We start from the raw sequence: 27128 nt of genomic DNA, 5'->3' as shown, positions 1-27128 counted from the left end.
AATCCTCATTTCAGATTAAAGGAGCTGTTGCATTTTATTTGGAAATCAAGGTCAAGTGGAGGAGGAGGGGAGAGGTGCAGAATCCAGGTGACGTTTCCAGTCAGGGATGGTTTAGGGAGCCATGCCATCGGTCGGCATTGCTCCACTGCGTTTCCTCAAATTTAGAAACTAAAACTAAGCTAATAAATTCAATACGAAACAACTTACAAACACCTTTGACGACAGAGTCGATTTTGCACATTGTACCTTTAATGGAAAGGATTGGCGAAATCTTCAAAAACATCACCGTCACATTTTCCGAGACATAAAATAGAAAAAGAATCTGAAGTGACTATTAACAGGTTTTAATAAAACTGGTGGCATTGTTTAAAAAAGGCAAGCAGAGCGTGGATCACAGACAAGAGGGGAGAAGAAGTGAAACGGTTATCGCAGAGCAGCCACTGAGCGGCCGGAGGCGGAGAGGACGTGGAGTCCTCAGACGACGGGCTGCGTCTCCCTGACGAGCCACTGCAGAGCCTCCATCCTGCCCTGCCGCTCCAGCTCTGCACCAACCACCTCCCTGCACCTCCGGTGGTACTCGTTCACCCAGTCCTTCTGCGGGGACACAAGGGTGGAGAAGCCATGAGGACATGTCACATGCCGGTGCACCGGCTGCGTTTCCATTGCTAAATGTGTGCAAAACTTTGTCTATGTCCCATTAATGCCGAAAAGACAAGTGTTTCCATTACGTAGGAAACGCGAAAAAATAAATAAATAAATAAAATAAAAAAAATCACACTGGAATAAGTTGTTCACGCTATAAGACATAAAAAAACATGGCAGAACATGATCTTCTGACTACTTCCTGTCGGTTCTACTTAGTGGTTTTTGCTGGTGGCAACATGCTGTTGTTCATGTGGCGCGAAAAAAGTGTTTCCTGTGCAGTTTTGTGAAATAAACTAATTTGGATGAGCTCAAGACATTTTATAGAAATACTAGAATATATTTTATTTTTTTCAAAATTTGTGCGTTTCGGTTAAGCAAATTTATTTTGGAAATGTCAAATCGTGGAGTTGTACGGTCGACGGAAACCGCAGATACCGACAGCAAAACATTTCTGAGGAAAACGGAAACGTGTTCGAAGCGTTTGCTTAATTTAATCGTGCATCACGAACATCACCGTAAATGACTGTTAAAATCAAGAGTTGGTTTTACAAGTTTAAATTTGCTGTGAATTTTTCTGCTTGGAGTCACATCAGATTACAGTAAACTCAATGTGTCTAATATATGACGCTGACAGTTTTCTAAAATCGACGTATTCGATGTACATTTCTCTCACCTCCTTCTGGGTGAGCAGCTCTGTGTTCATCATCTTCACTTGGACAGGAACCAAAGTCAGAGGCTCAAACGTCAAACTCCCCCTGTTCCTGTAGTTGTACTTGAACCCCAGATGGAAGAAAAACAGAAAAGAAGGCAGAAATTACACCACATGATGATTGGAGGTGGTGTTTTATTGATTTTTGAGATTATATTTATGTTTTCACTTTGGGTTTAGCGGGAACAACGAGGACCACGTTTTCAATACGAATCCCAAACGATCCGTCTTCATAGTATCCAGGCTCTAGAAAAACGACACATAAACAAGGGAAGGATAAGGTTGTGTTTGGAGAACGTCCAAAAATATCTCAAATATCAACTAATGCCGAGGTTGCTCAGATCAGGCGGTTAAGATGTGATGTAAAACCCACTGTTATTTAGATTTTTTTTAACAAGGGAGCATTCAAGAGCGGGTCGTCATCAACAAACTAAAAATATATATATAAAAATCTCCAAAAATATTACAGCTTAAATGTTAAACTCTGATTATGACAAGTTAAAGTAGAAATTATAGATAATAATCAGACTTTTTTTTCTCTTTTTTAAAAAATTAGTTTGATATTCAGTTTTCATTTTTTCCAAAACTTATCTAAGACTGAAAAATTATTAATAAAACCCCGAAATGCTAAACATTTCCAAGGACTCCGAATGTAGTAACTCAAAGCCTCGCAGTTGAAGGAATAAAACCAAAAGGAATAAAACCAAAAAAATTAGAAATGTGTCATTTCTGTCCGCCGCCTCTCTGAGTTTGGTGGCGTTAATCCCGCCTCCTCCCTCTCATCCCGTGTCGTACCATCGCTGACAATCATTCCGGCCTCCAGAGGTTCGTCGGCGAAGGTTTTGTAGCTGATGCCGCAGGGCCCCTCGTGGACGTTGAGGAAGCAGCCCACGCCGTGACCCGTTCCGTGAAGGTAATCCAGTCCCGACTCCCACAGGGCAGCTCGGGCAAACGAGTCCAGCAGGTGGCCTGGACACACGGACGCAGTTAGTCACGGAGAAAAAGCTATAGATTAAAGTATGTATTTCCTACATTTTTTTTTACAAACATATTGCCTTCGTGTGAACCCCTGGAAGTGGTTATGATGTTGTGGGCAGCTCTCTGGGTCTGACCTGCAGCTTCCAGCTCAGATTTAATTACAGAGCTGTTGTAATATTGTTAAAGTAGTTATCTTAAATCTGAGGATTTCTACTTTAAAATCCAAAGTACATGCAGCGCCTATAAAACATATTCACCTCTTTGGATGTTTTATCATTTTAGTGCTTTTATAGTGCAATTATAATCAACAAAATTTTACTTTTTTGACAAAAAAAAATTACAAAACAAAATTCAATATCAAAGTGAAAGTTGTACAAAATGAGGTCAAGTGAAGTAGGGAATTTCATCTTCATTGTGCAAAAGTCAACCTTCACCAGTCCTCAGTAATATGCCAGTTTACTGATGATTTGTAGTTAAAAAGAAGAAGAAAATACCAGATAGATTTCCAGAAAGTATCATAGTTCAAAATGAGTGACTTCAATCTCTCCTAGAGAAGCAGAGCTCACCTTTAGTCCCATTGGGGAAGATGGCAGCGCTGACAGCTATGTGTCCCTTCAGCACGTAAGTAAAGCATTCCTGAGGTGGAATAAAACACAAAGTTATCCACATTTACAACGGACTGGGTCATTAGAACCAATACGTTAAACCCATTTTGACAACAATAAGCCGGTTCACCTTCTCAAAGGCGGAAGGTGTCCCAAAGTGCACGGTGCGGGTGACGTCTGTGGTTCCATCGCTGGCAAACGCACAACACAAATTGTCTTGTTCGTTCATTTCAGTAGATATAAGCATGTCATAAAACTACTGATATGTAACAGCAACATATTTACATGTACTGAGCTCCAGAGTCGATCAGATAAACTTCATTCACAGTAAGAGTTCTGTTGGTTTCAGGAAGGGGTCTGCAAGAAGGGATTGTGGGCTAGTTGGGTCAAAGGTCAAAATTATTCCACCAATATGTTTTGCCTGTTTGTTTGGTCTCCTTACTGACCGGTAATGTATGATGGCTCCATTCGGACCCACGCTGGAGATGGTGGGGAAGCTGAGGCCAACAAAGTCTTTCTGCTGACTGGAAAGAAAAACAGAGAGAAATTCATTCACTGCACACACTGCTTTAAAATATCCAAGCTTTAGGAAGCTAAACCGCGCCGAAAAATCTAAATTACAAACCACTGTCAGTGAATTATGCTGAAATAAATATGCTTATTTAAAAACTACGTTTTATGAAAATACGTGTTTTTACACCTCCAGTGGACACGTTTTTTTGTTCAAAAGTCCAGTAGAGGGCGATATTGCTCATGATCGGTGAATTTAACAAGTCCTGACACAACATCTTTTAAAGGCAGAAATCAGGGTTCCTATTCATTTTTTAATATCAAACCTTCACACTTTTCCAGAAACAAATGTACCAAAGTAGTCAGTCCTCAACAGAACAATCTTAAATTCTGAATACAAATGTTTACTATGAATGTAAGGCAGATATTACTACAGCCTTAAGCTTTTGCTAGAAAACTATAGTAAAGAAAGAAGGAAAGAGAAGGATGAAGAAATGAAAGGAAGCATGGATATTTTAGACAGCAGGGCAGAATTCTCAAACATATATTTTTCTTTCCTTTTATAGCACTTATTCAGACCTGGAACATTTCAGGTTTCTGTGGAATTAAAGGCGACACAAAGTGAACTGAACTGACGTCACAAACTGGACACGGAAAACTGAAAATCACCTGCGGAGTTCCTCGGCCTTATCGGCTGCAGAGATCTCAGTCACGTTGCCGTTGGGGATCTAGGAAACAGCCGCCGAAGCGACGACAAGTGGAGTGAAAAAACAACACTGGCACACTTATAGGTTTGAGTGGAACTAAGTGACGTAAAGGCATCTACTTGAACAAAGTGTTCCCAGTATCAAAGAACCAAAAGACCCAATCTTGATCCAGGCTTAACCCTTGCCTGTGAGTCTCCAGTTATGTAAAACTTTTTACTGACAGATTGGTTTTGTGAAAAAGAATACCTCCTTTTCCAACCAAGCAAAGAGTTCACAAAGAGCAACAGCATCCTTGATCTGTTGAGAGAAATAACAAAAAAAAAAAAAAAACATCTGACTTTTTAAACAGAACTGAATTAAAGAGGAAATCAATGGCTCAAATTTTATGTAAATTACATTTTTTTAAGGTTCAAAATCTCTTACATGGGCCATTTTCATGCCTTTGATCTCGGTGGCGTTCTTTACGGCTTTGGAGAGGCAGAGCGGAGTGTAGGGAATCGGAGTCCTATGAGCCTAAATGACAAAAGACACATTATTAAGAGACAACACAAATCAGTCTTTTGTTTTGAATCATTTTTTTCCCTTTTTGTTTTATTTAATTTAATCGACAAGTAAAAAAAAAAAAAAGAAAATACACCTTCTATCAGTCCCAGTGTTTTAATATATACACCAACTGATGTTTATTTGTGAAATGAAAAAAGAAATAAATGCTTTGATACATACCTTAATGTAAATGAAGTAAAAATGTATTAAACATAGAACGAACGTTAGCTGAGAAATAAATCATACACAATTCATAAAAAAAAACCCAAGTATCTCAGGATTTAATTCTAATAATTACAATCCAAATTGTTCTAATTTAATGATTGCACAGAAAACTAAGCTCAAAAAACGTTTTTAAATTTTTTTTAAAGTTCAGAACAATTTTAGTGCATATTTTTTTTAAGTATGCTAGTTAAATTATCAGCAAATCAACAAGTGAGCCTTTTTTGTGCAGACTGCTAGAGAAATGAGTTAACTGTTGTACATCTAAAAATAACTTCAAAACTGATATCCTGGAGATGCATGTGGGATTTTTTCCCTATAACGTCTTTGAAACCTGCAACACAAATCGCCATGAACCTGAAACAGCTGCTATGAGGATGTAAACAAACAGCTTCCCCTACTTACTAAGAACCGAGTTCAACTTCACTTATTAAGAACTGAGTTCAACTTCACTTATTAAGAACTGAGTTCAACTTCCCTTTCTGATCGTGTCCTGAACAAAGCGTCCAGTCTTCTCTCACCTTTGGGACGACCTGCGTAAGAGCGCAGCTGGCCTTGTCACAGATCCACACTTTGTCTTTGGGGCCGAGCGCGGCACAGATCGCCTGGAGCTCGGTGTAGACAGACTCGTACGGGAAGGTCTGGACACTCAGCTCGGGCCGGCTGGGGGAGTCCAGCTGCAGGTGGTCCCGCACCACCGGGTCAGACAGCCGCTTCAGGTCCACGAAAAGCCTAAAAGCAAGGATGGATGTGAGGGGGAAGAATTCATTCATAAAGAAGATTCATAAAATACTGATGCACTGCTTTAATTTTAAAGATAGGTTCTACTTTATACATTTACATATACAGTATAATAATAATGCATAAATGCTAAGAAAATATCTAGTTACTTGTGCAAAAAGTGACTGGAAAAGTGTTTACCCCTTATGTATTTATTCTATTTCTGTGTTTCTGTCATATTCAAATGTTTTAATGCAATTACAAAACTGAGGCAGTTGAGGCCTGAAGTCTAAAAAGTCATAAAAAAGATTTTGAAACCCTTTCCAGACTCCTAGATATTAATTAGTTAAGAGTGGATATTAATATAATGTAATTTTTGACAGCTTTTTAGCTACTTTATTTCACTTCAGAGGATTTATTTAGGTGAAATAAAACCTCTTCTACATACTTCCTGGTTACGTCACACTGACATATCTACTTTAGCTATGTAGCCATAATAACTCATAATTGTTGTTTCTTCTGTTATAAAAATCAAGTTTTTACAACAATAGCACTTGTAGCGCAATTCAGTAGCTTTAGAGTTGATGCCAGTTCGCGGCTGCGACGTCATGCCGTTACCTTATGGAGTTCATTCCCACGATGGCGTACGCAAAAAACACTGGGTTGTAATTAATGTCTGCACCTCGCAGGTTGAAAATCCCTGAAAAATGAAACGCACCGAATCAAGTCAACAAAACCAGAAAATAAGCAAAATTAGGTAGCAATATTTACATTTTAACCCACCATCAGAGTATGCGTAAAGGAAAATGATTTGGTTTGTTCACGACTCTTGTTATCAAACTGCCATTGTCATTGATAATAATCTTGAATAACTGACTCAAACCCGATAAAGTCGGCATTTTAGTGGGCGACTGAAATCCTCAGATCAAAGAATCTCCAGCAAGAGACTATTTGAGACAAATGTGCATCACTAGGAGCTTCGACTGTGATTAACTATTTTAAAACTGATGCATTTCTGCCAACTTAACGTACATGCGATCTCATCCAGAGCTGTAGCCACAAACCAGCTGATCTTCCTCTCCGTCATCTTGCCTCGCAGCGTCGTGATTTTGTCCTGCCAGGAGATACCTGCAGGTAGGACAGCATCCTCAACCCAGAGTACCGAGTACTACCCAGACAGTAATCGCACATGGAATGTTTTAAAACAATAAAAACAACGAGGGAAGACTTTTTTTTTTCTTATTTGTAAAACTATTTTTGAGACTCAAACATAACCTCGTTCTACTATTGTAAACTAATCCTGCGTGGAGCAGCAGTGTCGATGCCTGACCGGTGTATTCCAGTCCCAGGGTGCGGAGCTGCGTGCTCGGCCTTTCTGGCCGGTCCGTCCAGACCACGTCGATCAGATTGTCCTGCACGGCCACCAGCGAGTGGCCAGCACTGGTCAGCGCGTTGGACATGTTCTTCCACTGGTCTGAAACACAACATCACAAGTTTTTGTGCACAAGTATTTCTTAGAAAAGATGCGCTTTTATCTTTTTTTAATATAATTTTTTATTTTTCTTTAAATGACTCGATATGGTTTAAGGTCACTGTCACACCGGACTAAAACGGCAGTATGACATCACATGACATTAGAAAAAAAAAGATAAAACAAACGTAGTTGGTTTCAGCAGGGACTCATAGGGCGCGCTCCCGATTACTCGTAGTGGAGTGAGGGAGTTCCTGATGACGGTTTTAAACATACACAAAGCATCAGTGGTGAAACCGTGCTTGATGATGATGATGCTGATGGTGAAAACACCAGTCCTTCCAGAATGTTGCAATGTTTTTTGTGTGATTGTTGCAGCATAAAATCACTGATTTTGCTGCACTTTTATCAAAAAGTTGTGAATTTTATTCAAGTTTTCTTTTTGCCAGAACATTGACTTAAACAAAAGTTGAAATTGCTGCACATAACTTTTCCTTTCCTCCTCTTTATCTCATCACGTTATAATCCCTCCTTACCTGAGAAGACCCTGCCTCATCGCTCCACTGCTGGCCTCTGGTCTAATGTCTCCTCCCTGACCATTTGCTCTTTCTACTGTGACAATAAAAATTTATTTTAAATATGTGTTGAAGTGCATAAGCACAGTTTCAGCAACTCCTAACAGCACATCTAAAAATGTTTTTCTTTGCAAAAACTCAAAACGAAACAAACAAAAAAAAAACGGCAAATGTTACAGTTTCGTGCCACTCATGCTTTTGTCTCGCAGAGATGTCATAAGACAGGAAGTTAAATTAGGATCCGGCGAAAGCGACTGGTCAAAATTCAGCCGAGCTGCAGTGATCAGAATAGAATGAAATAAAGAAAGCGTTAAGGGCACTGGTCATATTTGCGGAAAAGTTGTGATGATAGTTGAGAATCGCAAGTCTGCACAAAATTTCCGAATAATGAGGGGATTTGCGTAAATAGTTGCCATTGTAACTTCCTGGAAGGACTGGAAAACGTCTGCACAGAGGAGTCTGGTGCCGTCAGTGGTTCATTATTCATGGCGTGTGTCTTGCAAACACATCTCTGGCTACAATTCATCAGATATTTTTAGGGAAGAGTGCACATGCTAGGCGAGTTTGGAGCTGGAGAAAACAGCACACACCTCCAAATTGTGCATATGAGCCAGTTGGTCAGAGACCAAGGGAAGCTGTCGGTTTTTCAGGCTGCATTTGAAATGCAGAAAGCATCTATGATGCCGTCAAAGAGAAACCATGGTGTTGTGTTTACCACCGAGAAAAGAGGAGTGGAAGGAAGAAAAACACAAGCAGTGGCTCCCGCAGCTCGACCGAGAATTCAACACCTGGTTGTGATCGTCAGATGGTATTTTCCTAATTTTTATACTCTAAGATACAGAATTGATAAGGATGTGCAGATTAGAAAATTTGGGCCAATATCTACGGCTGCCACTATGGCAGAATTTTACATTTTTGTTCGAATACTCAATTAATCATCAGAATGATCAGCAGAGAATATGATTACTAAAATAAAAACTTAAAACAGTCGTACTTTACACTGAAATTAATTTGTACCAATTTGTCTCAACAAGCAACATTCGTCTTGGAGGCCGTAGGATTAACGACGGCCCCTGAGGTGGGTCTTAATTCAGCTTCATGCATCATCTTAAATGTCACTCTGAGGTGCTACAGGAAGCCTGACAGGCAAAGGGAATAAACCAACGTCTCATACCAGCAGCGATGATCCAAGGATCTACTCCCACTTTGGAGTTTTCTGGCAAGACGCTGATCAGCCAGTCCTCCTGTGACGGTGTCTCCTTCAGTCCTGGAAGTATGTAAAAGCAGCACGGTACAACTTGAATTTTACAGCTAACTTAGGTTTTAAAGATGCTTACAATGCTGTTATTTGTTATTATTAATTCGACCCTTCTTTTTAAGAATGAGGAGGCTCACCCATCTTCATCAAAGCCCAGTTGTTGTCCATCTGCTGGCTGGCCTGGAGGAAATATCGTCCGTCTGTCCACATGGCAGCGTGCTGCTCTGTGATAATGGCTGTTCCTGAATAATGAAGCAGAACGAAAGAGCTGCTTACCTTTGTGTTTTGTTACACACAGGATCACATTCGAACTGACCGGGTCTGAGGAGCCGTGTTACACAGTTTTAAACGGTAAAATCTCTGATTACAGTAGAAGATAACCAGTGAGCTCGTCTTCGCTCCATTACGAAAGATGCTTGCTTCTGAAGCGAGGCTTGTCTCAACAAAAAATTTTTTTAAACGGACCGGTTTTTACATAATCCAACAGTAAGATCGGGTGCTGGACTCAGTGAGACGAAGATGAGAACAGATATAAACCTGGAAGTCTTTCTGAACGTATGAAAAGATTAAAAGCAGGTGATTCTCAGCAGACGCTTGGAGCGACTGCTTGCTTCTTGCTCACATCTAAGCACAGCATTACCTGCAGAACCATTGAATCCACAGATGAATTCCCGTCTGCAGTCGCATGGTGCAATGTATTCACTCTGCAAGACAAAAGCAGGCTCAGATCAGCGTTTTACAGTCAGTGCCTACACGAGTGTGGTTGACAGCGAGAAGACCCTCCTCCTGACTCTGATTGGTTGCTTCTGATCCAACTGTGTATTTCTGAAGATGGCAATAGCACCACAGCAAGGAGGGAGAGGAGCTAAATGTTTTCACAGTGTCTGTCTTATGTTACACAATCACAACACATTGACAGATTTAACAGATGTGTAAAAAAAACAACAACATATTGTTACATACTGCAGCTTTTACGTTGGGAACCAAACCACAAAATAAACTATTTTTAAGCCAATGTGGGTCTACTCTTTTATTATGTCTGTGGGTTTTGTAAGCGGAGGTTTGATCCGAGCAGAGACACATTTTGAGTGCCAGGAGGAAAGGTTTGAGAAAGCACAGTGAATATTTAAAATTGTGAGTACAAACATTACAAGTTTTGAGAAGAAAGATGTAAAGTCCTGCTTTTGAAATAAAAATGTAAGCACAAACATTAAAAGTTTTGAATAAAAAATACAAAATGCTCTCGAATTAGGCACAGCAAAAATTCCCTCCATACATTTTAGCCTAATCTCTAGGTATACATAAAATTATACTTAAATTGGGAAGTATTGTGTAAATAACGTGCATGTTTTTTTCTCATACCTGATGTGCATCTCCAGATGGGACTATGTAAGCGTGGATCGGCTCTGAGAAATATTTGCAACTCCTCATCGCCTGCCGAAGAAGCCGCAGAAGCTCCCCAGTGATCTTTGGAGACATAGCTGTGTCTGCATTCAAGAAAACAAAATCACATATTTTCTGACTGAGCAATTAAAAAAACAAATACTTTCTTAAGAGGACGTTTTACAAGTTGAAAAGTGGTAAAGATAAAAAATGTCCATCCTTTCTTGGATCTTGCTAATTAGCTGCATTTTACCTGACTTTTGAGAAGCCATGTCGACTGCAGCACTCGGCCTGACTGACTCTGTGGAGCTCAAAGTCACAGACCACACCTGGATCTTTAATCTGCCATAATGTGCCAGTTCAGCAACTATGACGGCAGTCAGGGTTAAATATTACACAGACAAACTCGTACAAATTAAAGGTGCATCTCAATGACTCAGGATGTCATCAGAAAATGTACTTATTTCGGTCATTTAATTTATAAAGTGAAATGAATGGATTATAGAGATTGCTTAGACTCTCAGCATAATATACTACTGCTGTAAATTGTTTTGACAATACACCCCCCCCCCCCCAAAAAAAAAATTTTTTTTTTATTACATTAAATACTAATTAAAAGCTTCAATTTAATACAGGATTATTATGCAGACTGCCCATAACATCCTTCACAAAAGGCGATTGCTAAGGAAACAATCGCCTTTTTTGACAAAGCTTTTGGCAGTCGCCGAAGCGATATTCGTAATTATTGCACCTGTACGTTGTTTTCACCAAGTCCACGTTAACTTATGGGGGGCACTCCACGACGTCAGAAAATACCCACAAACAGACCAATCACGTCCAATGCTCCTCATCGATGAGCTCTCCTATTGGCTAAAAGCTCTGCATGAGAATGTTGTTTACAAGTTCACAAAATAAATAAGATGAATTCTCCCATTCCCTTCATAACTTAGCAGCTATTATTCATCATGTATAGTATAAATAAATAAGTAAATATGTTGTGGCGTAGAAATGTATGTGGAGGTTTTTTTTTTTTAATTTTTATTCCTGTGCAGGCAGGATCAACAGGCCGACGATATTAGTAACTCATTTATGAATTACGTGGTGGGTGTGGCGGTGTGTGGGAGTAGTAAAGAAGCGTTGGTTTCTCCCAGTAAAAGAGACCGATTTTGACCTGCTTTAAAGCGAGTAGCAGATCCCAGACCCATGTCTGGTTATAGCCGATCTGAAAACAGCCCGCAGTTCCCCCTGTGAGGAGAAGCTCGAACCGTCTGAAGCAAGGTTAGCTAAAGCACCGCTACGACGAAACACTGAATACACACCCGCTCTTCCGCCTCTCAAAGGTGGCTCCGGTGAGAAAAATCGAAGCGTATTTTTGTTTACCAGCTCGGACCTTGTGTCAATTTACTAAACAAGGAGGCTGCCATTTCGTCGCTGACGTCACTGGTCACATGACAGTAGCTTCAGCCAGTAGACGCAGAGGGATCCAGACTCGCCTCTTTCTCAGTGAAAAGTGTTTACTGTCTGTGTGGTTCAGGGTTGGCTATTTTTGGACGTTTAAGAGAACGTAAGAGAAAATTTTGAGGACTATCTTTTAAAATTCCTAAATCAGGGAATTGCGACAGGAATAAAAAAAAAAAAAAAAAAAAAAACTAAATTCACCTGAATTTTTCCAAATTTACATTCCGAGCAACAATTAGAAAGTTTAATTGCGGAGTCAAATTTTTTTTGAAAGTGATGTCTGCTATATATATAGAATTCTTATTACAACTCAAAGTACCATAGTAAGCTGACTGTGCTGTAGCAGTACGTGCCTGGAAAATTGACGTTTTAAAAACAAACACAGACACACCAAAAACTAGTTTATAAATATAACCCCAACTGGTTCCTCAGTAAATACCTGGAAGATCTTCATTTGCACTTAAAAGTTTATACCGATTCACATTATTTGCTCGATGACCACTATAATATCTGGCTGGTGGTATTTATTATTCAAAGTTTTACAACAGGAGGATCCATGTGTCTCCAGCGATGATTCGCGGTGGTACAACCTGGTTTTATAAAGAGGCCACAGATGGCAGCAGGAAGGCAGCAGCACACATCAGACACACAGAGAAGATTTTCAGCTGCATCAGCTGTCTTGCAGAAGCTTCTGAAGAAATCAGAGCAGAACATGCAGATTATTCAACACAGGAATGAAACGCCATAATCGTGGGGCTTTGAATCATAATTTATCTTAGACACTGATTCTGTTTTTTGTTTTTTTTTTAAATCAGATCATGTACAACCAGGGTTCCTAATGTACATTTCCATAACCACTTGCTTGTTTCAGTCTCATATTGTTTAGATATTAAGATTTAATATTTCTTCTGTTTGGTTAAAAATTCTGTAAATATATACTTTTTAATATTTCTGTGTGCTCCGAACACAATGACAACCACCACACTGGAGCTCAAAAGGAAAACAAATGACTTGAAACCCATTCAAGTAATGGTTAAAACCATAATTTGAAGAGTCAAGGATGTTGTTGCTTTTAATTATTTTTATTTTAAACATGAAAAACATTTACGTCTAGAATTAAAAACACTGAATGCATGATCTGTTGTTTTTATTTATTTATTTTAAGGACTGTATATCACTGCTAGGGTTATTCTTATTTTTTAAAAAGCTCTTAATTTTTTTATTTTCAGTTTTAATAGCAACACATTTTAAAGTCCTACCAACAGCAGTTACTTGGTAAATGTACAGTTTATGTGAGGAAGCTCCAACAGCTAAAGAAAGCTGCAAATGATTGTTTTTATGCCTTTATCTAGTCACATTGTCAGAGAAAATTGCAAAATCGTCACAGTGACCCTGTAATATGTCGGCAAGTTTATTAAAACTCATAACACAGTTCTTAGTGCGCCTCTTCAGTCTATTTGTCCACAAAAATCAAAGTGTCTGACTTGAAAAGGTGACTAATTACTCTTTAAATAAAGGTAAATACAAAAGCGGAACTCAAGCGGTATTAGTGAAGGTACTTACTTCCACATAAGATAGTTTCTCTGAATGGGCCCATCAGCTTACTGCTTCTGACAGCCGCAAGCCGTTCTGTGCTGACATTTCCTTTAAAGTACACAAAGTCATACAAAATGTTACTATTACTCTAATGGTAGTCATTGAGAAAGCGCATCAACATTTTGTTTTATTGCAACTTGATGAAAGCCCACCATTTAGCTCTACTGTTGATAGTGGTGGGGGGGTCTTATTGCAAGGGTAAACTTTTCACCTTGTGGGAGACGTGTGAGGGTATAATTAGCTGTCCTGTGCTGCACTGTGTAAACCCTCTGTATAGACGCCGCTCTGTTTCCCCCCCCCGGCGAAAGAGGAATGGGCTGAAAATGAGACGCACCAGACACTCAACTCCGGCGTCGGGTTTCTGAGCGGGTTTTGGAGGATTTCTAAAGATATTCAATACCAGTAATTGTTCATTGTCCTGATTTGGGGACTTACAAGCTTCCCAGTTTTAGCATGGTAGCTTTAAGCACCAATAGGTCCATACCAGTACCTTAAATTTGAAAGTGAATACATTATCCTGAAAGCTGTCATTTTCCTAGGTACAATTTACATCTATTGTTAGTGTTACAGTCAATTTCTTTTATCTACTTTTACTGCTCGTGTTGTTGTTTTCAGTTCAGACAGGTTCCAGAGGTAAAACCCTTTGTTTTTAACAGCGACTAATTGCTTGACGAAATACCGTCACAACAACTTGAATGCAACGAGTCGGAACATGTTGACGTCGTTACATCACTAAATCAATACTAACCTGCCACAAATATGAGCTGCAATGTTTGCCACAGATGTTCACAACATCATGCTGTAAACATCTGACATGCATTTCTGAAGATACAGTGATTTGCCTTAAGCATTAATATCCCTTGATCTAGCTCTGTAGAGGCGTGGCAAAAGGTGACCCTGACAGAAAGCCTCAGGTCTGCAGTCAACAAGCCAATTAGCAAGCAGAGCAAACATGTGGAAGACAATGCTCTGGTCAGGAGACACCAAAGGGATTTTGATGTGGAGGCAAACATTCCACATCACGTCACCCTGATTGTACCCTGTCAACTGTGAAACATGGTGTTGGCAGCATCATGCTCTATGGAGGCTTTTCTTTAGCTAGTCACACGAGAAGGTGGATGGAGCAAAACACGGCGTAATCCTGGAAGTTAACCTGTTGGCGGCTGCTAAAGACCTGAAACTGGGGCACGAAAAAACCAGTGGTACAACTGAATGAAAGACCAGACCTAAATATAGAACTGGAGCTATATTTAGGTCCGTACTCAAATATAGAAGGTCTGGGCTTTGACTGCTTGGAGATAAAAGTTTATGAATGGATGGTTGATAGGGGGAAACCACCTACAACAGGTGTATAACTAGAGGTCATGAGAAGTTCCTTTTGTTTCTCTCAGAAGAGCAGAAAACGGAAATACATTAGAATCTCATATGTCAGCCTGGCTGTTAGCCAGGTGCGTTTTCTCGCTTTTATAGCTGTGATGAGTCAATCATTTTGTGGTGCTGAATGTGATCGCTTTTAGTCTATTCAGTTCAATTATGACCTACCATAATTGAACTGACCTATATCTGTGATCTTACTCAAATGTGGCTCCACAAAGTATTAACTCAGAGCACTGAACACGAATGAATCTCACACTTTCTCGATTTGTATTCGTAAGTAGTTAAAAAGTTCCACTTTTTAACTACTTAAAAAGTGGAACTTTTTAAGTAGTTCCACTTTTTAAGTAGTTAAAAAGTGGATGTCTGCTATATATATAGAATTCTTATTACAACTCAAAGTACCATAGTAAGCTGACAAAGTACCATAGTAAGCTGATAGACCACCACATTGCTTTGTGGTGGTCTATCTTCTAAAAATCCAGTTAAATTTGCAGTTGTAACTTAACAAAATGTCAAAAAGTACAAGGGGTGTTAATACTTTTACAAGGTATGACATATTTATTCAATCTAAATGGAGAAAGGGAAATTATTTCTGGTATTTTGACTTCTTTCAATGACTTCTGTCAGGGTCATTGGTGTGTCATTTTCCTCCTTACCCGACACCATGTAGCTGACCGTTTGGCACTCTCCTGAAATGAGGGGAAAGCCGGGCAAGATGGTTATGCTCACCATTTCTTCAAGCAGAACATTTGCGACTCTCCTTCGGAAATCATATCTGGGTATAAACAGAAATAAATAACTTTTAGTATTGTGAGAACAAATAACCAAATTCAGACCAAAGAAAAATCTTTTCTGAACTGTTCAGTTCTTCTCAAAACTGAAGCAAAAACATAGCAAAGGTTTAACCCATAAATGTGTGTGACACCAATTATTTTTGTTTCCAGTTCACGACTTTCTGTTTGCAATAAAAACATTAATAAAGCTGCATATTGCACAACGTCTATCACTGCATACTTCCTGGCTTAACTTGGTTCTTGTCGGTCATTAGACATGACCAACAGCAAGACGTGCAAACGTGTGTGAAGAACAAGAACAAGAGATGCAAACTGAAAATCAAGGCAATAACAAAATCTTCCAAATTATGCAATTTAGGAATAAGGTACAAAACTTGTTAAATCATTGTTAAACTTATAGCTAACCTTAATATTTACAACCCCCCATATCTAGAATGTTCCAAATGAATTTAAATAGAGAGAATGAGTGTTTTTAGAAATAATCCTGTTTTCACCAGGTGAATCCTGAGAGAAATCAGGATAGTTTGTTACTCACCGGCTGAAGGAGCTCACTATGGGAAAGATCTGCTCTGCGAACTGGGATTCTGGCAGGATGTCAGCACACCCAATGATGCTGTTATCACTCTTCAACACAAAAGACCTGTAGACAACTTGGATCAAATATAGAATATCAAGTCAGACATTTTTTGGGATTCAACAAAAATGATTGAGATCTATTACACTATAAAGCAAAGCATTATGTTTAATAAAAGATTTCAAGTGAACATAACTCAATTGTCATTTGTGCAATTGAGTTATGTTCAACATAACACAAAAGCTGTGTTCCCCAACACAGCTTTTGTGTTGGGGAAAAACAAAAGCTCTGATGACATCATGTTTCTTTATGTATGTTAACAAACATAGTGCTGCTGTTGGTGATGTAGGCCATAAAAATAAATTTGCTGAAAGTAACAATTCAGAATATTGTTTGGTCAACTAGCTTATTTGCATATATCTTATAATGTCAAGATGTCTTTGAAATTCTGTTTATGTCAAACTAAAGAAAATGTATCAAGTGATGCTTTATTAAGTTATGCTCACTGAAATTGCACAAGTTAATGTAATTATCAAGTTGTTTGAGTGGTGTAAACTTAAAATGTACAGCTTGCACATAAAACATGAATTTCTGAAAGTGAATTTTTTTTGAGGCAACGAGTTTGCAACATTTTGTATGTAAAGTCCACTCACTGCTTTTGACAGAGTGGAAGATGACATGGTGAATGGCAGAAACGGATGGTTGTACGTGAAACTGTGAAACCACCTTTGATGCTTAAGCCGTTGACATTTCCCCACTTCTACAAACCCTCATTTGCAGTCGTCTCACCTGTGTGGTCTCCTGTCAGCTGGATGTTGCTGTCAGTGTAAAGTTCTCTCTTTCTCAGGCTGACTCTGCCATGCCTTACAGAAATTTCCCCCACCACACAGCTCAACTGGTTTTGTAGCGAACAGCTGGAGCTCTGGAAGAGGAAAAGAAATTACACACACACATTCACACGCAAACACGCAGACACACACACACACAAAAGAGTCAAACAATATGGGGTAGACAGTGAGTACCTGTTATTTGAGATTAATCACCATTTTATCAAGGCAGTAAAATAACTTCCAGAAGTAATTGTTTCCACAGTTTGCTGTAAGTAATTTTTCTATTTACATATCTTCTGCAGTGGTGTTTTTGTTCCATAATGATTTTAAATTCAGTGAAAAAAAAAAACTGTGTCCTTTTAACTGAAGTATTTATAACAAGTGAGCTAACAACATCCTAAGTATGTGGCCACTTTCTGGCATGCTCTTCTAGTTTGCTGCTATTTCTTTTATGCAAAAGTGTTCCTCAAATTACCCTCAGATTATCTCTGAATGTATTTATAATATTATGGCATGTCCCCAACAGCCCGCCTCACCTCTGTTTTCATGTTGAAGGGGTTGAAAGTGTGTCCCACGCTGGTGCACAGGCCGCTCCTGGTATCCACACGGTTGCTTGCGATAAACAGGGAGGCCTCAGGAATCTGTAAGCATATTTAAAATACAAACCATGTTTCCGCTGCATTTATTTGTCGCATTGATGGACATAAGTACAAATACACACATGAATAAGAATAGCAAACAGACACCTGGATTCTCCAATCAATATCAATAAACTTGTTCTCATGAACATGCTCTCTAATCCATTTTTCCTGTTTTCTCTTCCTGTTTTGTCCGCTCTGACGGTGGCTAATAGCATTTTGTTATTGAAGGATTTTTACATTTTTTCAGCTTCTGACACTAAAGATAACAGTGGAAGAGATTTCTGACGCTGACCAATTGATTACTCATACAAGTACTACGACAAGAAGGTAAAGTAACAACACAAACTAGCCATTTTCTTTACGTTATGTAAAATTTATAGCATGAATGTGCTTTTTTTATGTTTGAAATTTACTTTGATTTTTAAAGAGGATCTCAAGACTCCACACTTGTTCATTTGGGATCCTTGACCAGCGGTGGCTAACATTGTAATGTTTTGCATTATTTAACTCTATTACCCTTTACTTACACTTTGTCTTGCAGGTGACTTAAGGTCCACAAGCAGTGTGACATCACTTCTACTCCCATCAGGAAACACCTGCTGGCGCTTGAAGGGACAGAAAACGAAGGTGCCTGACATTAGTAGACATACATATTGTCAACTGAATAAAGTGATTCATACTGATGTGTGAATATCTGTTTTTTGCTGAGGCACTTCCCAAGTTATTTGGCCAGACCAGAATAATCTCATGTTGTCGTTTCCTCCTTGATAGCTCTGTGGAGGTTTAGGTGTAAAGCAAGACTCGGTGTGGAGCCTCTGGATGGCAGCCGACAGAAACAGCTGATATCAGGGTGAGCCTCAGAGTTTAGTGAACATACATTCACAGTTAACTAGCAGAAAGATGCTAAGCTAAGCTGAAACTTTTGCCTCTGCTTAGAGCAGGGGTGTCAAACTCCAGGCCTCGAGGGCCGGTGTCCTGCAACTTTTAGAAGTGCCTCTGCTGCACCACACCTGAATAGAATAATTAGGTCATTAGCAAGGCTCTGGAGAACTGAGGAGGTAATTAAGCCATTTGATTCAGGTGTTTTGTACCTGTGGCACATCTAAACACTGCAGGACAGCGGCCCTTCAGGACTGGAGTTTGACACCCCTGGCTTAGAGTTTAGATAAAGCCTAAAAAAATTCAATCTGGCCCAAGCCCACAGGTATTGTGTCCGAGTCTGGTTAGACCCGACTAATGATGTTAAGTGAGCAGTGTAACATCTCTTGTTTTTTTTTTTTTTTTATTTAACATGTTCCAGCTCCATTGCTGGAGCAGATCCAATGCAACATTTTATTGCTTGTTGTAACTGTTGTGAGAGTCAAGTGCAAATAATCTGGGATGTGTGATTGATAGGAGTGGAGCAGGGCGGAGCTGCATGCGCATTTATTGTGCAGTGTGCTGCGCTTGTTACAGACTAGTGAACGTCTACTCCTGACTTTCTTTCCTCAACAGGGTAAGCTGGCTACTCCTCTATTTAGACTATCATAATCAGAATAACACAGATTTATAGATCACATTCTCATTTGGTTTTCTCTGTACTGTACATATTGCAGATTTATCAAATGTGCCACAGAAAGCCAACACCACACGATGTGACCCGATCATCAATTCTGGTCCTGTCTGGACCAAATTTCGAGGTCAGGTTTGGGCTTGGGCCATAATTCTAAACTCTAGCCCTGCTTCTCCCATTTCCTGCCTGTGTAATGCCTCTTTCGCTTCAAGCACTCTTTTGTCATCTGTTAACATTTTCCCAATACTATTTACTGGCAATTTTGCTTCCTGTGAATCTAAATGCACTGTATGTTTTGGATGTGTCTCTGTTCCAGCACACCAGATTCGAAGGATTGTATGACCTCCTCTGTGGCCACCAAATGCTCCAGAAGCATCCCTTCAATTAAGTCAGGTGATTGGAAACAAGGAAACACCTAAAACAGTGGACAGGGGTGCCTGCAGGGTATTATCGGAGGGCATTAAAGATCTGGTGTTACTGTATCAACCTTCCAGACCCCTCAGGTCTTCTGGATTTGATTTGCTCTGCAAAAGGGTGCAGGCTGGAGTCCCCCCCATTGTTGAAAAGGTGTGCGGGTTTAGAGTCCCCCGCCCATTGTTTGAAAAGGGCACGGGTTGGAGTCCCCCTCCCCGCTGTTCTTTTTTTTTTTCTCTGCCGATTTGAAGGGCAGAACTTCGACTCAGCAGGAAATGTAATGTTTTTGATTGTTTATTCTGGGTTCAACTCTGTGTTTTTGTGTTTAATGATGTAAAGCACTTTGAAGTGCCTTGCAGCTGAAATGTTCTATACAAATAAAATTTGATTGATTGATTGATACAATACTATCACTGCACCTGACCCACAAAAGCACAACCACATCTCCAACGTGCGTAATGTGGGTGTCACACAAAACCAGCACAAACCTAAACCATAAAAACATAACATTTAATTTCCATTTGGGATTAATAAAGTCCTTTTGGATTTGAATTTGAACTGCTTAGCCCAGTGGTGCCCAAAGTCGGCCCTTCATCTTTTTTTCATTCAAGTTCCCTAGTTTAACACACCTGGATCAAATAATGGCTCATTAGAAGGCCTAAGACATGCAGAAGAGCTTGTTACTACCACCAGGAAGAGAACTAAAACATCCAGGATGCCGGCCCTCGAGAACCGACTTTAGGCACCACTGGCTTAGCCTGTGGTTCACAAACAAAGACAATACAGAATTGTGTGAAATCAGACTATTTTTGCATCCCGCAGCAGATAAGGAACAGATCAGATTAAGGTAATTATGTTTTTTTACCAGTGTGATCGTCCCAGTCACTGTTAGATCGAATGTAGCCTTGGCAAGTGTCAAATATCCATCTTTATTTGGGCCAGGTAAGATATTTGCACACATCATTCTGTAGAGAAAACACAGATGGCTTCATGAAATGGTCTTGAAATAACCAAGTCAAGTAGCTTCAATCCTGTTGGGTTATTTCTGTTATATTCTGGTAAGTAATCTTCTCTGAAAGACAAAACACCCATGATTAAAAGATCATGGCTTGAGAATTCACACAGGTACCCTCAATGGATTGGGATGATATGATACTGTGGCCAGATTAGGGTGCATCTTGGATTTCTCTTTCATCTGTAAAGGCATCAGTGTGTTTTTATTTTACACCTTCCTGACACTTTTTCTGGCCTTTTTTATTTCATTAAATGTTTTCAGGAGGATAGGTACTTTCTGTTCTTTGGAACTTTGAACCATTGATCTTTTGCACAAGGAATTTGTGGTTAGAGTGAAAATGCTACTATCCAGTTCTTTTTAAGAAGAAGGAACCTGTGGTAATACTATGCAAAACATTTCATAACTTGTACCTTTCTGTTTCCTTATTATCAAACTTGAATGCTTGTTGGTTCTTACCGTGAGCCATCGGTGTAGTGAACTGCAACAGATCTTCCCATGATGCTGTAAGGTCCAGTAAGCGGCATGTTCGGGTCCATGTAGACAGCTTTAATCATGTTCTGGCCAGTAAGCATCCCAAACTTCCCACTGATGTCCCCTATCTCATATTGGTCCACGGTGCCCACACCGGGTGAGGGAGAGCTAGCTATTTTCCAGGCCAATGGGTTAAAGTTGCCAAGGATGTCTGTATTTGAGCAAGGATCACTGCTGCCAACAATAATGGGCAAGATATGGACATGGTAGCCTCCAGCTAAGGACTGCAGGTTTTCTAAGGACACAGTGATTTCTGTAGGGCCTTGAGGAACAGCTTGTGAGAATTTCACCTGGCCTCTGGATGATACAGGGCCAAACCATGTCCCTAACCTGGCTGTAGGGACCTGGACTTCAGTAACATTGGCACAAGCGATCCTCAGGCCTCCCCTTTCTGCTTCATGGATGACCACAGAACGACCAGTAATGCCATTTATGTCTAACCAGGAAGTCACGTCAGTGAAAAAGTGTTTGGACTTCACGTTGCCTATGTCGGTGTCAAGATTAATGGTGGTGTATTTGTTGGCGAAGTCGCCGGCCTCACAACATCGGGGCCAGGATGGTTTGCAGTGAAGGGCGTAGCTCCTATCAGTTGTGTTGATCTTAAAAGGATTCCAGTGATCACCTGTTGTGATACACCTCCCTTCATCATCATCCCTATCTGAGCTAATGGGGAATTCATGAACCTGCCAGTTATGGTTTTGAGTTGTTATTGTCGTGGGATCTCCGTACGACAGATCCATAAAGATGGACACATCTGACAAAGGATTGTTCACCAACTGAGTAAAGATAATCTTTCCCACCACAGGGGTCTGAAATGTGGCACTGGCTACTGTCACTGCACCAGGATAGCCAATGCTGGCACACGCGTACGTGTCACTACTGACCAGGTGAATCACAACTGAGCGACCTACAATGCTGTTCTGTCCAAACAGAGGAAGGTTGAAGTCAGTGAATGTCATTTGATATGTACTTCTACCAGAAAGAGACATGTGTTTGCCACTCAGGTCACCTATCTCATACTTGTCATGAGTTGATCCAGGCCCTGGTGGAGAAGTTGTGTCAACAGCAAATGGATTCCAGTGTCCACCCACATTATCATTTGAACACTGGCCTGACCTGACTGAAGGGACAGGAAAACTGTGGACGTGGTAGGGGCCAACTAATTCCCTTAAGTTTTCCAGATTCAAGCTAAGCTCTGTCACATCAAACGGTGAAGCCTGACGGAAGTTGAAATGTCCCTTGATTCCTCTCATGTTCATGACAGCTCTCACTTCTTTCTCTGGCATGTTGTATACCTGAGCACACTTGTAACCGGACCCCACCTCAAGGAGAAGATACGAGTACACTCTAAAGCTACTAAAATCCAGACGGGATTTCTGAGGACTCATAGGGTTTCCGACTTTCACACTTCCCAGATTTGCTAAAAATATTGGATTTAAGCTTCGAAGCAGTATTTTACAATTAGCTGCTGTACTTGTGGATCCAAAGATGTTGATGCTGATTTGTGGGGCATTCACCTGACCAATATTCACGAGGTCAGAAAGAAGCCTAGGGTTGCCATTATTTACATTAGCACGTATGTAAATGTTACCAGCAACAGACTCTGTGAATCTCGCCTGGCGAGTCAGTTGTGTCTGACCTCGATTTACAACTGTGCATACTTTAATGCCGTCACATGTCTCCAAAGACACTGACAGGTCATCCAAGTTTGATTTTAGTTCAAAGAGGCGTGACACACTGATGGGAGAGGTGGAGGAAGGATCAGCAGTGAAGGTGAAGATGTTGACACCAATGTGTGCCTCAGAGCAGGGTTGAGCGAAGTGGCCGTACATGACGGGGAACACAGTGAGGGAAATGCTTACAGCACTGCAGGATCCTGCACCTGTTACCAGTAAGGTGGCTGTCTTCTTTTCAGAGTCAAACTGCACTCGGCCTGTGACTCCTCCCATGTTAAAAGATGCTAGATATGCAACACATGAAATGAAATCTGAAAAAGACAAGATAAGGAGACCTATTTTTAACTTTACAAGAAGACTCTTGCCACTATAAATAATCTACCATATCTAATTATATGAGTCTTACTTGCTTCATTTTTAACAGGCATTTCTTCAAGATATGTTTAGTCAGTTTTCTAATGAGCTATGGAATCCGCTGTTATTAATTAAACATATGGAATAATAAAGTTTTTAAATGTGCACCAAAGATATAAAGAATGAGACATGCTAATTGTAAATTATTAAGATCTGGTTAATTAAAAAATATACTGTATGTAGGTTACAAGAAAATTTTCTCTTGTACCCACAATTCTTTTTTAAATTTTATACATGTTTCTGATAAAAATGTCATGAAATAAGTAACTATTAAGATTAATATGATCCATAAAAAGATATTTGCCATGACAAATTTCTTCTGTTGTTATGTTTTTGACTCACTTACATGTTACATAACAGGAATTTTTGATTAAGTTTTATTAACATAAAGCTATTCAAACTAACCTAACTAACAGTCTTTGGAATGTATCAGTCATGTATGGCTTGCAAGGGACTTCAGGGAACCACAGTGAAAATAATTTTCCACAAGAGAGGACACCCTCCCTATATTATTTCAAACTGTCATTGAATCCTCCAAGCCCACAACAACGTCTGAAGCGAAGAATTTCATTTGCTTCAGCTGAAGGGGGCAGTATTATGCATTTTTCCAGGTGCATAGTATTGTTATAGCACAATCAAGTAACCATGTTATCTTCAGTTGTTGTAAAATTCTGTATATATGGATGGGACGGATTTAGAGGATTAGTTTCCCTGTAGTATAAAGTTGAGCTGCATTACCATAGCAACGAATTTTCATCCTGAAAAATGAGAGCCAACTGCACGGCTCTCAGAAAAACGTTAAACATTACAAAATACTCATTTACAGTTTTGAACCAAAAGTCTCCGGACACGTGCCGCCTAGTGATAAGCAACCAAAATAAACGTCTCTCAGTAAACAACAGTTGTGAAATTCATGCCAGACCTTTCTCTGCATAACCCACGATTTAAAACAGTCCTGGGTGTCTTAATTACTACTGTTACCTGCTTTCAAAAGACAAAAAAAAAAAACTCACCCAGTACAGCAAACAGCAAGGCCGCTCTGAAAAGGCACATTTCGGCAGACTAGGTAAGTTGAATCAAAACCTCTCTGCAGACATGTGAGCTGGGATGTTTTAGGAGAGCAGAATGGTGCAGAATGGAGCAGAATCTGTGCGTGTGTCTATAAAAGCAGATCAACTGTGGCTGTATTTAAGCACTGTGCAGCATCCTCTTCTGTGACAGTTTGTGATCGGCCTGCTTGTTTACAATGGCTCGTGAGGTGAGGGAGAGGAGGGAGGAAGAGACACCAGCAGTCTTGTATAGTTGGAGATGGCATACATCTGCTCCTGTAAAAATAGAGGTGGAAAAAAAACAGGGAACGACTTAAAGTTTCCCACCTGAGAGATTCGTATTTTCACGAAGGCTGAATCTTGCTTCTTCATTCTGTATTCATTTGACAATTAACTGGAATTTAAATTCTTATAGAACATTAAATGTGTTGCCGAAAAAAGTTTATTTGCACGGACAAAAATAAAAAAAGCCTTGGTGAAGATTTCTCTAAACGTTACATTCTCAGTTGTTTTTATTTGTATTTAGAAATTGTATGCAAAGTAAAAAAAAAGAAAACAATTAAAACTTGAGGTGTAGTTTTTAAAGCTCGGATTCTTCATCTTGCAGAAACAACCATTTATACGGAAGAAACAACCATTTATACGGACATAATTTATAGCAAATATAATAAAAGAACAAAATAGTTCAACACATATATTTGTTCAATTTCCAACTCTGCTTATCACCTATGGCAGTGTTTCTCAAACTTTTTCATGCGAGAACCACTTACTCCATTTAGCAAACACTAACGGACATCCTAATTTAAAACTGCCCCCGCAATAGCACAACATCTTAATACATTTAATCAGAAACAAAAATATACGTTTCTTAACTCATTATCTTTGTTCATCCTTAAGTGAAAGCTGGCCTGACCCATTACTCAGGGCGTTTTGAGTCATTAAAGGTTCTGAAAGTGTGAATTTTAAGCTTTCCAATAATGGAAAACACATAGAAATCCAAAAAAAAGCTCTTTCCTACAAGTGTTGTGTGCACTAATAAGGTCTCAGGGCTTTTTGAAATTTAGAAGCATTATAAAAGAAAAATAGATTTGAGTAGTTTTGGAAAAAGCCCATATATAGCCGAAAATTATTTTATTTTAGGTGTTAAGATGCAGTTAGTCAGCGTGGGGCGCAGCGTTGTTCACCGTCTCATCACGAGGCAATCTTTTGGTAAGCTAGCTGTAGCATTCAGCTTACGTCACTGCAAATAAACTACTGCTTATATGCGGCACTTTGTGACCACTGGGGGGGGGGGTGCCTGTGGACCACAAATGGTCCGGGGACCACAGTTTGAGAAAGACTGACCTATGGGCTCCAATGAAGGAAATACAAGGAGTAAACATTTATAAGAAAATGTTGCAAGTTGTACAGAGAGCTCTGTACTTACGGTGCCATACAAAAAACTTTTCCCCATTTTGTCATGTTTGTCACATATTTCACCAGGATGTTCTGTAACACAAAGAAGTGAAAACTGTGAAGTGGGCCAAACATTAGTAATGAATTTCAAACGTTTTTGAAACAAACAACCTGAAAAACTAAGTGTGATTCAGTAGCCTGGCTCAGTACTTTGTAGAGCCATCTTTCACTGCAGTTACAGTTGCCAGTCTTTTCATTGATGTCTTTATCAGCATTTAAACATCTACAGACTAAAATTTCACTTGAAACATAAATGTTTCAAGTGAAGTTAGACGTTCATCCATCAATGACGTAGTTTCAGGCAACAAACACTGTGTTATTGAGTAAGTAAAGAAATGTTTTCTGTCATATTTGAGATTGCTTATTGTGAATCAAATTAATTTAACCAAACACCACAGGGTGGCGATTGGACTACTCCTTATCCTCTGCACTTTGTAGAGTTATGGTAGATAAAAAAGAGAAAATATAAAATACATTCTTCTTCTTGACTACATTAAGATTGTATTAATGTATTCAATCGTACACATTTAACGTTGAGAGAAATTGCATCTTGTCTTTTGTTTTAAAACGTGACACCTTTTATGTGAAAGTCTGATATTTGGGCACCCTTTGATTTTACACTTTTCAAGGGAATAAAAATGTGAGCAGATGAGAAATACACACGGATGTACAGACACAAATAAAACCAGGAGAAATAGAGCAGAGAGAATTGTCTTTGGTCCAAAGTCTATTCTCTGAACAACGAAGCTGTTATTTTGGTGTTTTTGTTATGCTTTACATAAAAATGCTTCCATGTCACATAGGCTTCGGAATTTCGGCTCACTAATGCTTGCCAACCCATCTGTGCTTTATGGAAATACAAAAATTTCAGTTTCTAGATGTGTAAAACTGGAAAAGACATGTAAATGTTGTGAAGACCGCTTCAAAAGTGTGGTCCCGGACTATAGCGCAGGGCATTCTGGGTAAATACTGTGCTGTCCTCACAACACGTGACAATTTGTAACTATAGACAGTCACTGAAAACTAATAAAAGGTCTCCAAGGCAGGCTTGCTCTTCTTAACTGATCTTTTATAATTTAGTTTTGTAACTGAAATACAACAGAAAGGAAACATACATTACTAACTGATACACTCACCTGAATGCTACACTTAAAAATTGTGAACACTGCTCCACATTTTAACGACCACACAAAATACAACAAATGTTTTCCAAACACATAAATACTTACAGAGATGAAAGTTTTCCGAGGTTCAAAGCGTGTAAAGTGCATCCAGCATGTTCACGAGCTGTTTACTTTCCCCTAACTGCCTAAATTCTCGTTGACATAGTTACAGGGTTCTGCAATCACAATGTGACAAAGATTGTTTAGAACAAAGATGTTACACTCTGATCAAATTTCAAACCCAAGTTACTTTAACCACTCTT

General features: G+C 39.5%; 2 protein-coding genes and 1 long non-coding RNA gene across 7 annotated transcripts; 1 reads left to right on the top strand and 2 right to left on the bottom strand.

Moving 5' to 3' along the window:
- Positions 1–227: 227 nt before the first annotated feature.
- On the bottom strand, positions 228–12170 carry xpnpep1 (X-prolyl aminopeptidase (aminopeptidase P) 1, soluble). Of its 2 annotated transcripts, XM_081605189.1 has the most exons (21): positions 11646–12170; positions 10580–10693; positions 10306–10430; positions 9584–9647; positions 9081–9185; positions 8860–8952; positions 6970–7113; positions 6672–6767; positions 6258–6339; positions 5441–5651; positions 4578–4667; positions 4401–4451; positions 4117–4175; positions 3384–3461; positions 3223–3294; positions 3068–3128; positions 2899–2968; positions 2150–2323; positions 1524–1600; positions 1319–1417; positions 228–594 (listed from the first exon to the last, which is right to left on the bottom strand). In XM_081605189.1, exons 2-21 carry the CDS (start codon positions 10596–10598, stop codon positions 475–477), a joined length of 1890 nt encoding a protein of 629 aa, XP_081461315.1. In that variant the 5' UTR covers positions 10599–10693; positions 11646–12170; the 3' UTR covers positions 228–474. The 2 variants fall into 2 exon arrangements, with proteins under 2 accessions (XP_081461315.1, XP_008407806.2); XM_008409584.3 differs by lacking the exon at positions 10580–10693.
- Positions 12171–12293: 123 nt separating this feature from the next.
- LOC103465098 (uncharacterized) lies at positions 12294–27061 on the bottom strand. Of its 3 annotated transcripts, none has more exons than XM_081605181.1 (12): positions 26932–27061; positions 25674–25735; positions 24212–24523; positions 21034–23119; positions 20428–20527; positions 18124–18201; positions 17492–17596; positions 16915–17047; positions 16087–16201; positions 15414–15532; positions 13348–13428; positions 12294–12475 (listed from the first exon to the last, which is right to left on the bottom strand). In XM_081605181.1, the coding sequence occupies exons 3-12, from the start codon at positions 24249–24251 to the stop codon at positions 12381–12383; spliced, it is 2952 nt and encodes a 983-aa protein (XP_081461307.1). In that variant the 5' UTR covers positions 24252–24523; positions 25674–25735; positions 26932–27061; the 3' UTR covers positions 12294–12380. The 3 variants fall into 3 exon arrangements, with proteins under 3 accessions (XP_081461307.1, XP_081461309.1, XP_081461308.1); XM_081605183.1 differs by having other exon boundaries at positions 21034–23095; XM_081605182.1 differs by lacking the exon at positions 25674–25735 and having other exon boundaries at positions 26932–27039.
- LOC145551103 (uncharacterized) lies at positions 18142–20414 on the top strand. Of its 2 annotated transcripts, XR_014086913.1 has the most exons (4): positions 18142–18223; positions 18368–18446; positions 18992–19091; positions 19192–20414. It is a non-coding gene; the product is annotated as an uncharacterized LOC145551103 (long non-coding RNA). The 2 variants fall into 2 exon arrangements; XR_014086912.1 differs by having other exon boundaries at positions 18992–20414.
- Positions 27062–27128: the final 67 nt, after the last annotated feature.

The sequence above is a fragment of the Poecilia reticulata genome, chromosome 1, assembly GCF_904066995.2.
Source record: "Poecilia reticulata chromosome 1, P_reticulata-male-v2, whole genome shotgun sequence".
In the NCBI taxonomy this organism is placed as follows: domain Eukaryota; kingdom Metazoa; phylum Chordata; class Actinopteri; order Cyprinodontiformes; family Poeciliidae; genus Poecilia; species Poecilia reticulata.
Note: the sequence above shows the minus strand (reverse complement) of the source record. Positions and strands in the feature narration are given on the sequence as shown.

What these genes read in the sequence shown, in the direction of transcription:
- xpnpep1 (XM_081605189.1), bottom strand. An exon ending in CTGGGCTTTGATGAAGATGG is followed by an intron (nt 8,953 to 9,080) that starts GTGAGCCTCCTC and finishes ACATACTTCCAG; the next exon opens with GACTGAAGGAGACACCGTCA. An exon ending in CTTCCCCAATGGGACTAAAG is followed by an intron (nt 2,324 to 2,898) that starts GTGAGCTCTGCT and finishes CCGTGTGTCCAG; the next exon opens with GCCACCTGCTGGACTCGTTT.
- LOC103465098 (XM_081605181.1), bottom strand. Translation starts at nt 24,251, where the DNA reads ATGTGCCTTTTCAGAGCGGCCTTGCTGTTTGCTGTACTGG. An exon ending in AGTCACCTGCAAGACAAAGT is followed by an intron (nt 17,597 to 18,123) that starts GTAAGTAAAGGG and finishes ATATGCTTACAG; the next exon opens with ATTCCTGAGGCCTCCCTGTT. An exon ending in CCTTCAACATGAAAACAGAG is followed by an intron (nt 17,048 to 17,491) that starts GTGAGGCGGGCT and finishes TTCCTCTTCCAG; the next exon opens with AGCTCCAGCTGTTCGCTACA.